Source organism: Phoca vitulina, unplaced genomic scaffold (assembly GCF_004348235.1).
Source record: "Phoca vitulina isolate PV1807 unplaced genomic scaffold, GSC_HSeal_1.0 scaffold1, whole genome shotgun sequence".
NCBI lineage: Eukaryota > Metazoa > Chordata > Mammalia > Carnivora > Phocidae > Phoca > Phoca vitulina.
The window spans coordinates 105,283,960-105,297,944 of record NW_022589704.1 but is presented as its reverse complement, the minus strand read 5'-3'; the positions used below and the strand labels follow the sequence as shown (position 1 = coordinate 105,297,944).

The following is a 13,985-nucleotide window of genomic DNA, read 5'->3' as shown; positions in this document are numbered from 1 at the left end:
TTTCTTTTTTTTTTTTTTTAATAAAAAGAAACCTGAAGGCCAGAGAAGCTAAATGATTTAGGCTGTATAGTTAATAATTCACAAATCCAGGATTTGATCATCTCATTACATAATAAAATGTTACTTAGAGATAAATTACATTTTACATCCAGAAAATGAGTGTTGCCAGAAAAAGTAGCTACAATTGTGTGCATTCTAAGTGTATTATGTGTATCAGTTCATGATATTTTCACTGAAAATCTATAAGGCAGATTTGCAAGGGAGATAGAACTATTTCCTCCCTTCTTCCTTGCCTCTCCTCTTAATCTTCGTCTCTTCCTCCTTCTTATTCTTAATGATGAAGACTCTGCACTTTGAAAAAAAAAGTGCAGAGAGGCTAGGATTTATCTGTAGTTAGCCAAGAGTGTCCCCCTGGACCTCAGAAGTGGTGCCAGGCATGGCAAAAATGACACTGGGGGTCTATCCCAGCTGTTTGCGCTTGGCTAAGGTTCCAGCAAGTTCTCAGCAAAAAGAGGTTATAACTGATGTCTTTCTATGTGGTCCTGTTTTGACTCTAGTGGGTTCTGCACATTCCTCCTCAGGTAGAGAGGATCATTTACCCCACAGAGTTAGGACATCCAGTTCTGAACTGATCCTTTTGTGGTCTATGTAATACCCTAAGTCCCTTTGGCAATTTGGCCACATCTATCAAAACAGAAAAATGGATAATTTAACAATTGTAAGTTGGAGATCTATGCAATAGAAATAACAATTTCCAAAGTGGAAAAAGGTATAAATCAAGACTCAAAAATGTTCATTGCAGCTTTTTTTCTAAGAGTGAAAAATCATTTAAAGGAAAATGTTTATCATAAAGGAATGGTAAAATAAGTTATGATACATCCATACTGTGGATACTTTGCAGCCATTAAAATGGACAGGATGCACTCATTTCATGCTTATTTAACAACGCCACATAAAAGCTCTCCAAGACATATTTTATGTGAAAAAAGTAAGTTGCGGAATAATATGTTTAATATGATCTCACATTTAGTAAATGTGGCGTATGCATAGGATGATATTTGTGTGTGGAAATGCCCTACATGCCCAACTATTATCGCTAGGTGTCATATTTTACATATGAGGTACAAGTAAGGATTCCAAGTGGTGGTGGGGAAGGAGATTCTACTTTTTTATTTAAATATTTCTGAAATATTTTAATTTTTATAGTAAGGATATAATAGAGTTTATTTATTTTATGAAAATGAACTCCTAAAGTTAAAAAAAAAAAGCAAGAGAAATATTCCTCTTATGCTTTGTTAAATATAGAAACCTAAATTTGGTATCAGAACTGACAATTGTGAGCAAACTTGCAAGTAGATAAAAGAGGTAAGCAGCTCATGTAATTTGGATCTGAGTAAGAACTACTTTAGGAGAGTAATGCCATACACTTAGTGATAAGTAGGCAAATTAAAATAGAAGCCAAAGACTCATTGCATTTTTAAGTATAATATGTTGTCATACAATAATAGTACAAATCAAAATGTTATATAAAATGTACTATGTAAATGCAAATTCTTAGTCTTTTTTTTATTATTATGTTCAATTAGCCAACATATAGTACATCATTAGTTTTTGATGTAATTGTTCAACAATTCATTAGTTGCGTATAATACCCAGTGCTCATCACAACACGTGCCCTCCTTAATACCCATCACCTGGCTACCCCATACCCCTACCCCCTACTTTCTGTAACCCTTAGTTTGTTACCAGAGTCCAGAGTCTCTCATGGTTTGTCTCCCTCTTTGATTTCTTCCCATTCAGTTTCCCCTCCCTTCCCCTGTGGTCGTCTGCACTATTCCTTATGTTCCACATATGAGTCTCTAAAGGCAAGGGAAACAAAAGCAAAAATGAACTTTTGGGATTTCATCAAGATAAAAAACTTCCACACAGCATAAAGAAACAGGCAACAAAACTAAGAGGCAACACACGGACTGGGAGAAGACATTTGCAAATGACATTACAGATAAAGGGCTAGTATCCAAAATCTATAAAAAACTCATCAAACTCAACACTCAAAAAACAAATAATCCAGTCAAGAAATGGGCAGGAGACATGGACAGACACTTCTCCAAAGAAGACACACAAATGGCTAACAGACACATGAAAAAATGTTCAACATCACTAGCAAACTCTTAATCTTGATATTGACTTCGAGTTCTATTTCTGATACTCAGAATTTCGCAATTACCTAAGTAACGTGACACCACAGACAATTTAGACGTAGTATATTTGTAAAACTTGACAGAGAACTAATGTGATAGAAGTCTCAGTCTACATCTTTGTTTCTTAGAAACATTAAAAGGAGTATTTTATAGCTTTGTTTTGTTTTCTAGATGGTGGCATCACTGAATTTAAACAAATAAACAAACAAACAAACAAAAAAACAATCCTAAATGTTGTCTTTGGTAAAACTTTTTACTCCATGAAGACTTTTTTACTCCGTCTAGAGTATTTCCAACTATTTTACTCCATTTAGAATTCTATTAAATAATTATATGATATATTGGTTTTGAATTATCAACCTCTGATAAAAGTTCTTTTTACCCAATTTTGTATTGTTCTTTCTTTTCTTGTGTATATGATGACTTCTATTCTCTCCAATCTGATACACCACAAAACATTCTGTCTAAAAACAATTGGGAATGTACTCATGGGATACTTAGTGTAAACAAGCCAAAATCAAGTTGTCCCAGGACATACATTTTAAGTAAAAATATAATGAATGAAACAGCAGACTATAACTATCAAGTGAAGGGCATATTTGGCCAAGGAGAGAGGATCTGGAGAAAGGAAACCCTATGTATCCATTATCTCGTTCATTCTCTCAGCAGTTAATGCATGAAGGACCTGCCATGTGCCATGCATACTTCTCTCTAACACAAGATGCAGGCCTTGATTATATTGCTGGATGCATGTAGAAATTCAGTGAGAGGAAAAATCCAGATAAAGCTTTCATACTTTCTGCCTGCTAGGAAAAAAACACTTCTAAAACTCAATAGGCAGTAGAATAGCTCATAAACAGTTTCATAAATAATAAAATTCAACCAGAAGAGATAATAAATAAATAAATAAATAATAAATAAATAAGAGGTAGTGCCTTAGTGTGTTCTGAGGTTATCCTTTCCTTTCTCTCAGAATTCAGGATTCCTGCCCCATCTTAGGACACTACCCAGGATGAAGCACCCTCACTGCACAAAGTCTGGGAACCTCAGGGATGGAAGGTTGAAGAAAGGTCTGAGAAATCAAAGAACAGCCTATGTGAGGAAACCCTAAACCCCTTGGATGTATCCGGCATCTTCTCCCTAAAGGCAACTGTCTCATTAAATCTCATGGGAAAGGCATGAAGGGTCTTTGTGAAGGTCAAGGTCCTGAGACTGGATAAGACATGTATTTACCAAAGACAAAAGTTGAAGGCAAATATATAAAAAGATAACTTTGGGGGTCACGTGGGTGTCTCAGTCGGTTAAGTGTCTGACTCTTGATTTCAGCTCAGGTCATGATCTTGGGGTCGTGTAATTGAGCACTGCATCTCATAGGGGGGCCATGCTCAGTGGGGAGTCTGCTTGAGATTCTCTCCCTTTGCCCTTCCCCCTGCTTGTGTGCTCTCCCTAAATAAATAAATAAATAAATAAATAAATAAACCTTAAAAAAAAAAAAAAAAACTTTGGGGCAGAAGGGCCCTTTCTTTTTTTTTTTTTTTTTCTTTTTAGAGTGGCCATTTCTAACTACTCCTTGAAAGCCAGAAGAAAAGTGAATGTGCAGTGGAAAGTTTAGGCTAAACTTTGGGTAATTGTTTCTTGTGAGGTTTTAAAGGTGGATAACAGCTAACAATGAAATAAAGATAAGTTAATCCAAGAATGACCATGGCCTGACCTACGAAAAGTAAAAATATGTCCAATAAAAGTCATTCAATTGTTCATTCATGGATTTGACACCATTTATTAAATAATTTCTCTGTGGTAGTCAAGTGGAATCAATGGCTAAAGAGTGGTTTGAAGCTTCAGGATTCCATATCCCAAAAAAAAAAAATAAAACCCTAAAAATATCTTGTATTTTTTTTAAAAAACAGAATAATAGGTTCCCTTTTTTCGGATGACCAGATGACCAGAATTTAAACCTTACATCATTTTCTCTTCCTATTTTTTACCATATTACTTTATATAAGGGTGTATTAAGGACAAGAGGCAAAGAACAAAGTTACTGAAAATCAAATAAAAATATCTGTACTTTCTTATGACTAAATTCTAAAAGATGTTCTACTGTTAAGCAATAGAGCTTAGTTTCAGTTCTACTTGGCTGTTTAGCTGAAAGAAGTCTTCATTAGGACCGCAGGCCACCACCAAGAGGCACACTTTGAAAGATTTCCTTGCCTCCTCCAACTTGCTGACAGAACCATCCTTTGGATCCATCTACCTAGATGACGGTTTCCCACCCTACAGAACCCCACTGCCCCTGTGCTGTCTCCAGCCTGGAGCTATCCCGTGTCATTTGCTATTCTCTGAAGTCTATCAGTCTGAAGTAATGGGATCATAAAACACCCAATTGGCAGGATTTCTATACATTGAACCATTAAGTTGAAGACAAGTTCCTTTGCAAGCAATCATTGACTATAAAACTGTTACTCATTTCAAGTTTTCTCATTTATTTATTTATTTTTTCTTTTTCTTCCTGTTTAGTTCTTTGGCTGGGACAGAACCCCTTGGAGATGTCAGCTCAGTAGCATACCTGATTTCTAACGCCTACCTGACGCTTCCCTTTACTCTAAGAAAAAGTCACGCTCTGGGTGTTCATCAAATTCTTTTTTCCCCTCCATCCACCTCCATCTTCTGAGCTGACTCACTTCCCCTCACACCCACCCCGTAATCATTTTCCTCATTTACTTGGTCTCATTGAAATATATAGCAGCAATTTATTCAGTTACCGAGTTTGATTAAAACAGAATAAATTATTGTCAATTACCGGAGGCCAAGAGGATGGCTAAGCCTCTCTGAGCAGCCTGATCCAGAAAAAAGAAACCCCTGGGCTGCTGTGATGTGATTGGAGAAACCCTGGGAGAGGTCTCTTTGGCATCCTCACCCGCTGTCATAACTCAGAATCTCAACTTGGTCGCTCCTTTCATGTAGTCACCAAGAGCATCCTTGGAGTCAGCAGGATCCTACTCTGCCCCCTTAGTCACGTGACTTTTACTAAGCCACTTACCATGCCAGAGCCTCAGTTTCCCTTTCTGGGGAAAAGAGATGATAAAACCCACCTCAAGAGCTGGTAGGATGATGCTATGAGATGCAGTATATAAAATACCAAGAACACTTCAGTATATGTTAGGTAACATTTTTCAGCAACAATATTACCTAGGAGTTGTAATATATCAAACTGCTAGATGTTCTACCAGCCCAAATCAGTTTTCTGATCAATTTTACCAAGAGCAGAAACTTGAGGGAACTGTACAAAGTAAATATATTTGAGGTTTCTTAGGAGCACATAGAAACACCAGTGATATTAACAGGGGCATGCTGGACTGAAACAAAAATATGAAAATGTGTGGAATGCCAGCTTGACCACATGGAAGCTATGAATGTGCTTGGAAGAATGTTAAAAAAACATGACTATTTCACAATTGTGTAAGCTTTTGTACTTTTCCCTTCTACAGTAAATAATAGACTTGAATAGATAAGTAATAAATGCATTTCCACAAGGCTCTGCCGGGTTTCATGGTGGAATGGATATTCTGTGTTCACAGTCTTGTTACAGACAAAGGAATCTCACTGTTAGTTCACATACAAGGAGCTTCTTGATCTGGATTTGATCTTTCCTGCCTTCCTCTCCTGCAAATTCCCCACATGAAGATGGGGCAATAATCACACCAAATTGTCTTGGGAAAGTAGTGATTTCTATATTATTTCACATTTCCCTGTCTGAGCATATGGAGGTTCCACCTACCTATACTACACTAACTTTAGCTAACTTCTTCTGGTCCTTCAAAACCTGTCACTTATCCCAGCCCATATCCACCACAGCTTTGGGCACATCTATACTTATCTTTATTACCAAATTCATCACACAATACATTTATTGCTAACTAACTAGCTTTTTCTTTCTCACTGTTCTGTGAGTTCCTCAAGGGCAGAGACTATAATGCCCTTGACTTTCTCTGCACAGCAGACTGCTTGACTGGCAAAGACCAGGGACACAGTAAACAAGTGATACATGAGTAAATATCAGATGGACTAGTAAGTACAGTTGCTTCTATAACAAAGTATTTTCCAGATTCATGTATAACAGGCTGTGATGTCCTGAGACAAGTTAGTGAAATCCAGAAGAGTTAAATCAGTAATCTCAGCCTCTTCTCCTTCTCCTTCTCAGCCTCTTCTTCCATCCTTCGTAAGAATGACAGAAAGAACTCTCTGATTTCGCCTGAATTTTGCCTTGAGATGATCAACATGTTATTTTAGTCACAGTGAAGTAGGCATCTTTATGAAAGGAAGTTCAGATCATTTCTCTTGATCCTTGTTATGTGGGTTGTTGAACAAAATTTATATCTAAAATTAAATGTTGCTGCCCCTAATAGAGGTCACTTGCCACATAAAGTGGCAGATAATGGAGTTTTTCCCTGACTGTAAAGGAACTAGAAAGGATTATGAAATATGCAATAACCTCTATGTTGATAAAGGTATGATGGCGCCAGAGTTGACAGAAAGGAAATTTTGAAACACTCCTCTAAGTACAGCTTAGATGATGAAGTTAAGTCAACATATTAAGGGTTCAAAGCTTAGTGAACTAGTGAGTGGGTTAATGGAGGAAGAGGCTGGAATCTGAGTAAAAGATGGTCAGTGGAAAGTCCCAGAGAAGACAGTGTGGAAGCTCATCAACATGGTGGCCTCTTTTCCACTTTTAAGTAATGTGATGTCATTCTCCCCCACTGCCCCTAACTGCTCAATAAATTAAGCCCAGCCCTGGTTCGTTGTTCCCTAGGAAGAAAAGACACTGAGGCAGTGTTCAGTATGGAAATGGCCACACCACAGGAAATAAAACAGTGAGCAAAAATCAAGAATTCAGCCAAAAGGGAGTGAAGGTAATTAGGAGAAACACTTCCCCTTCCCTTTATATTCTACTGCCCCATATCGACTTCCCTGATTATACATAATGAAATAAAGGTGTTTCCATTAAGGTCTATACATCTATAAAGCATAGAGAAGAGGAATTAATGAATCACACACACAAAAAAGTGAATCTAATCTAAGCTGCAGATCATTTTAAATACATTTTCCTGGCAACAAAACCATTTAACTTCTCCATACATATTTCTCAAGCTTATAGGAACAAATTTGTGGTCACCCTTCCTCCTTAAAGGTCTTCTAAATTCATCTATTCAGCTAACTACCACTGAGTTTCTACAAGGAATAGATCTTGAGGGATATAGTATTAAAAGAGACACCGTCCCCATCCAAAATATGAGTTATATTTGATTGCACTCCTCCATGATGTTATGAGAGAAAGCACTGCAGGGTAAAGTGAGGGCCCAAATAATGGAGAAGTCCAAACTACCTCCAGTCAACTTTGTCTGATTTTACCCATGTAAAATCAGGTAAGGCATCCAGGTAACTTGTCTTGGAGCCCAAGCAGCCCTACAACATTCTGAAGAGGTGGTCCATCTAGTAGAACCCAGTGGAGGCAAGTGTTTGCTCTTTTCCTCATTGAACTGAGTTTGACTCTACCTTAAATTTCATTCAAAACATCCCCTGCTGTTATCAATTTAAACAGTGAATAAAAAGTACCTAAAAGAAAATTCAAGTGGGTTGAGAGCAGCTTGACATAGGAATTTTGAATTATAATTGAGCAGAATTTCATGAAGCAAGCAAAATTACAAAGCCCAAACTGAACAATGCCTTGAATTTAGTGAAAACAAAAGCAGGTTTGGAAATGTTCTGTGCATATTTTCATAATACAGTGAAAACCAGGCAGTTCACCTGGAGGACAAAGGGAAAGTAGATGTTATGGGTATGAAAACAAAAAACTAAGCTCTATCTTATGAAAGCAACTGTGAAGAGCAAGAATGACCCTGGTCCCAGCCATAACTGAGTTCAAGTTCTGGATCTGTCACCTAATACATGTGTATAACTTTGGGAAAATTATTTAACTTCTCTGTAAATTATATTCCTCAATCTTAAGATGCAAAAGTGGGAAAATTATAAGGAATTAATAAGTTTTTTTTGTGAAAACTAAGTAGATGTTCAATAAATATAAATTTTCTTTGCTATATTTTTAGTCCATGATAAGGTAGCCTGGTGACTGAAATATCAGTGGGAAAATGGGAGAATGAAGGTATGGTCTGTACGATGGCACATCCCTATCTCCCACACTCTCTCCCAGAACCTATAGTCCACACATTACAGAAACACCGACTAAGTCACAAAGCTTAATACTACATTTCATTCTATTGTACAAAATGGAATGTTCAGATATAAGGAGGCTTTGATGTGACAATGTGTTTTACGTTATAAACCTCAGTGATATCCCTAAAAGTACTAGAACTGGCAATTTTCAAAGTTAAAAACAATCACAATCATTAGGGAGACCTAGTTCATAACTGAATTTCTCATCCATGTCTTTTTCTCTTGGGGAAATTTTATGCATCAATTAATGGGCTTCCCCCACAACTGCAGAAAGATCAGGGTCACCATTACCATTCATCCTTGTCAGCATCACAATTGCAGAAGTGTTGAATGTCCAGGCAACTCTCATCCAGGCCACATTCACACTGCTGAACCCCAGGCGGGGCACCTCCCCAGTAAGGGTGCCTTTCATTGGACCGCCCAATCCACCAGGTAAATGGTGTTCCATCTGAAAGACAAGATAGTTTGCAGAGGGTGTCAAAAGCTTACATGGAAATGTTTTGAAGAATAAATATATATTTACATGTATTACATATATATATATATATATACACATATATCTCTATATATGTAATATGTATATATACATACACATATCTGTATATATCCTCCCTCTCTCATTTCCTCTCTTCTTTTCTTTCTTCCTTTCTTTCGCCCTTCCTTTCTTTTTCTCTCCCTGTATATGGATCTATCTATATCTATAACTATATCTATATATACATATTTACGAATCTCTCTCTACCTATATATATCCATATACATATCTATATCTATGTATCTATACCTATACCCATATCTATAGACATATATAAATACAGACATAAACAACACTTTCATGAAAAATATTCCCATAGTAGGACATGGATCAATCACAATGTTCAGAGGCAGGGTCACAAACTAAAATCAGACAGGTACCATAGTTAAGTAAATTGGGCCAGATTGCAGACCAAAGATTTTTAAGACACAGATACAAAAATTAATTTCATTGTAAAACAATCAAAGGAAAAACAACAGCATGAGGGCCAAGATTGCCCTGACATTAGTTCTCAGTTTCTGATAGACTCTGAGGACAAGTATTTCAAATTCAAAGATTTTAAGGAAAAAAAATGAAACCTGCTGAAGATCGGTACTACATGGGCCAAATACTTCCTTCTGAAGGTCATATTTAACCCATAGGAAGTTGGTATATAAACTCCAATTTCTGGTTTATGTAGTTGACAGAAAACTACTTTGGAGTCTTTGTCAATTTCTTTCTTCCCTTTTTTTTTTTTTTGTTCAAAGCTTAGTTTAGTAAAATCAGTTGGAGTTTTCTTTTATGATTGAGAATATTTCAGTAGATTAAAGTTATTACTGAGAAGATGATAGTGTATCCAAGCAACGGGTTATAGGCAGAGTTGGAGGTATTATACATCATCAGTCTGCACGGAGTTAGGTCCAGGTCCCTTTGGAAATTGCTGTTTTGTTTCTGTTTGGCATACAACAGGCACTTAACATGTGATTATTTAAAAAATGAAAGAAATGCTTATTAGGGGCCATGTACCATGTACCATAACGATGTACCATTTTAAAGTAGAATAATACTTTACTTGTCTGATGATGTTACTAGGTTGGAATTTTGCCAAGTCAAGATTTAATTGTGCATACAACTCCTGATTTACAAACACATAATTTACAAATTATTTGTGTATGCACAGATAGCAACAACTTTCTCCACATTGCTCTCAGTGCTAATATCCTTATGGAAGTCACTGAGGCAAGTAGTAAGAGAAATGATAATCTGGAGCTTCCAAGAATCAGTAGGTCATGAGGAAAAGATCAGGAAGATACTGTGAAAAGCAAAAGTATCTTAGGGTTACTGAGTTAGAGGGAGGACAGCCTGAAGGACCATACTCACCCCAAAATAACACACTGATTCTGCCTAAAATGTTCCAAGCCCCTTTATTATCTTTTAAGCTAGAATTCCAGTTAGCAATGTCTGTTAACCAGACTCTTCTTTTTAAATACTAATTCTCAATGGGATAAATCCATTTCCCCTAGTTTCACACAGTTTATAAACCATGGAACAATAGTCCAAATGAATTGTTTTATTTCTAAATTCTAGCTTAGATAAGCCACACTCACGTGGCCTAAAGATCTGGTGGGTCTATTTAGGACACAGATCACTACTTTTGGGAGTGGAGTAAGCTTAGATCAATTTTCTCAGTGTGTGGGTCCAGGGAACACAAGGGTAAAATATTGTATATGTGAATATGTTTACCAATGTTGGCTTTTGGTCCAAAAAAATGGGAAGAAATCTCCCCACCTCTCCCTCCTTCTGGCACTGCTCAGGCCTCTCCCCAATAATCTTGAATCCAGATCACATAGTAATGTTCAATGTCATCATGGGTTATTTTTGTTTATGAGCTAAACCAAGGTTATAATCAATTAATAGCATCATTACTAATGGTATGATTTCTGAACAACCAATTTATGCACAGGTTCTGCTGTCTATGTTGCTTTCTAGGAGTTTTACCAATTCTCACTTGGTATCTTAAGCCCCTAGAAGTTTCACAGGAGCCAGAGGCTTTGTTTTGTTTCAAATCCATCAGTGTCTTATAGAACTGAGGCTTGGGGTCCCCTCCTCATTTCTGGAAATTAGTATAAAGGTTTTAAATTGTGTTAACTGAATGCATGTCAATGAGTAAGAAGAAAGGAAGGAAAAATACACACACACACACACACACACACACACAGATATTTGAAAGCAGAAGAATCTTTGCTAAATTTTCCTCTCAGATGTCCCACCTTTGTGTTTGTTTTCCTTTGGAGCATGACAAACAAGGAAACTGAAGATCAAAAAGGATGGGACTTGCCCTGATTCATGACTCTAATGATATAGTCAGGAAGGGAATCTACACGTGAGCTGCACATTTCAATCACTGGAGAAATTGGATTTATTTTCTTCTGACCAGGTGTTTAAAAAAAGTGCAGGAACAAAGCATAATTATAAATATATAGACATATCTCAATATGCATTCATTCATTCAACTAATATTTATTGAAGATCTATAATATTCCAGGAAATATTCTAGGTACTTGGGATAAATCAGTTTAAGACAAACTAAACCAACCAAGCAAAGAAAACATGCCCCAAAAGCTTACATTGTAATTATAGGAAACAAACAATAATAATAATTAAATAATTTCCTATATTTTTATTTATTTATTTGAAAGAGAGAGAGAGAGGGAGGGAGATGGAGAGGAGCAGGGAGAGAAGGAGAGAGAGAATCTTAAGCAGGCTGCATGCCCAGTGCTTAGTCTGACATGGGGTTTGATCTCATGATCCTGTGATCATGACCTGAGCTGAAATCAAGAGTTGGATGCATAACTGACTGAGGCACTCAGGCACCCCAATAATAATTTCGTATTTAGAAAGGAACAGGAGATATGGAAACAATACAAAAGACCAAGGTAAGGTAGGCTGCAAAAAGGGTGGGCTGTAATTTTAGAGTGGTCAGGATAGAAATTGATTAAAAAAAAATAAACTCTGAGCAGAACTTCAAAGAGGAACAAGTGACATGTGACTGGCCATCTGGAGGATAACACAGCAAACAAAGGAAACATTCAATGTAAAGGATCAGTGAATGTAGGATCAAAGTAAAATAAAGGAATTTCCTAAAATCTATCACCAGGTTTTCAAACTATGATTTTCAAAATTCTGAGGAAACTCTAATTGGAAGTTTCAACTGAAAAAAAAAAAAAAAGTAGCAGGAAATGGGCAAATAGAACATATATTGATCAAGTTCTTGCCTACAGGCTAAGAATTCATTCTGATAGTTCCAAGCCAAAGGGTATTTATTAAGAAGATATCAGGCTGCCACAGATCCATGACTAGGGAAGAAATGGGCTTTTGGCAATGGGCTCTCCAGGTTGTTCACCGGCCTGAGGAGGGAACTCTGCCTGGCTCACTGCCCTTGAAAGTCAAATATTGGAGACCGACCCAGCCGAAGATGTTATGCTGCCAGCACCACAACCACTCCTCTCTAAGGATCTCAGGTCAATAGGCCCCATCCCCCCAAAGAGAGAAGTTTCTGTGGACCTGATTCTAACCCTCAGAATAGAAGCTCCATGCAGAGCCTGCTTCCCAGCACTCACCTTCAGTCAGAGCTGTACACAGGGGTCTGATTAGGGCAGCACAGGTGACATGCCTGCATCCCAGCTGGAAAAGAGCCTGCGGAAGTGAATTCTGACTTGCTCCAGAGGCAGGACTCACAATGTGAATTTTCACTAACACAGAAATGCTATTCAAAAGATATGGGGCAGGTATGAATAAGACAAATGGTGGGACGCCTGGGTGGCTCGGTCGGTTAAGCGTCTGCGTTCGGCTCAGATCATGATCCCAGAGTCCTGGGATTGTCCTGGCATTGGGCTCTCTGCTCAGCCGGAAGCCTGCTTCTTCCTCTGCCTGCCCCTCTCCCTGCTTGTGCTCTCCCTCTCTCTCTGACAAAAAAAAAAAAAAAAAAAAGACAAATGGCTCTCCTGGAGCTGAACACACACTTAAATGTCACTCAATGGATCAGAACTCGAAACTGATAGGGACAGAGGTTATACACTCCAGAAAGGAAGGTCCGTACACTGCTTTGTGCTTCTGGGGCCAGAGGCTACAGGGTTTTAGGGTCAGGCTCTTGTCAAAGAAGCAGTGTTTTCATGCACATCACCTGCTACAGGGGACTTCTACAAGAAAACCTAGGAGAAGAATGTGGGAAGACTGAATCCCCCTGGAGTATGGCACCACCAGGAACTCAGCAGTAGATACAGAGGCCTCAGAGAGGTGTATGCAGGATTTAGAAAAAATCACTAAGAGATTGCACTCATTTGCATTATTTCTATGCATTTGGGATTATTATTGTTATGTAACCTCATGTACACCACAAGGTCTGGGAAAATTCATCATATATATATATGTGTGTGTGTGTGTGTGTGTGTGTGTGTGTGTGTTGTTGTGTGTGTGTGTGTGTGTGTGTGTGGAGAGAGAGAGAGAGAACAAAAAACCCTCCTAAGAAAGTTTATGGCTTAGAGTGAAAGACCTCAGTGTGTGTCAGTAAGTGAGCACAGAAGGTGATCACTCACCTTTTGTTAATACCAAATATAATATCACCAAACCAAGATCAATCATTTGTCATGAGGCTTATAAAAATCACAATAGGACACATTACTGAGCATGTGCTAGTTTTGATGTGCTCTACATATATTAACCCATTTAATCATCACTGGTATCTAGGAAGTAGGTATTATTATCCTTCACTTCACAGGTAAAGGGAATGAGGCAGAGAAAGTTTAAATGACTCTCTTGGGGCCATACAATTAGAAAGTTCAGAGTCAGGACTTGAAATCAAGCAGTCTTGCCCAAGAGTCTATGGTTTTAATCCCAATGTTATGCCACTGTGCTCTGACATGTGGGGAAATAATTCATGGTTAAAAAAACTTGCCTTTCAACAAAATACATACGGATGGATTTAAGTGATAATTAAGAAAACTGCAAGTGATGGATAATCTCTTATAATCACTAAAATAAAG

The 13,985-nt window shown here is 37.6% G+C and overlaps 1 protein-coding gene across 2 annotated transcripts in view; it reads right to left on the bottom strand.

Annotated features, from left to right (window-relative positions):
* The window catches only part of CNTNAP5 (contactin associated protein family member 5), a 792,175-nt gene that overhangs the window by 140,662 nt on the left and 637,528 nt on the right, over positions 1–13,985 (bottom strand). For both annotated transcript variants that reach the window (XM_032412450.1, XM_032412460.1), the window contains exon 14: positions 8,721–8,877. In XM_032412450.1, the coding sequence (XP_032268341.1) occupies positions 8,721–8,877 (157 nt within the window). The remainder of the gene's footprint in view (positions 1–8,720; positions 8,878–13,985) is intronic.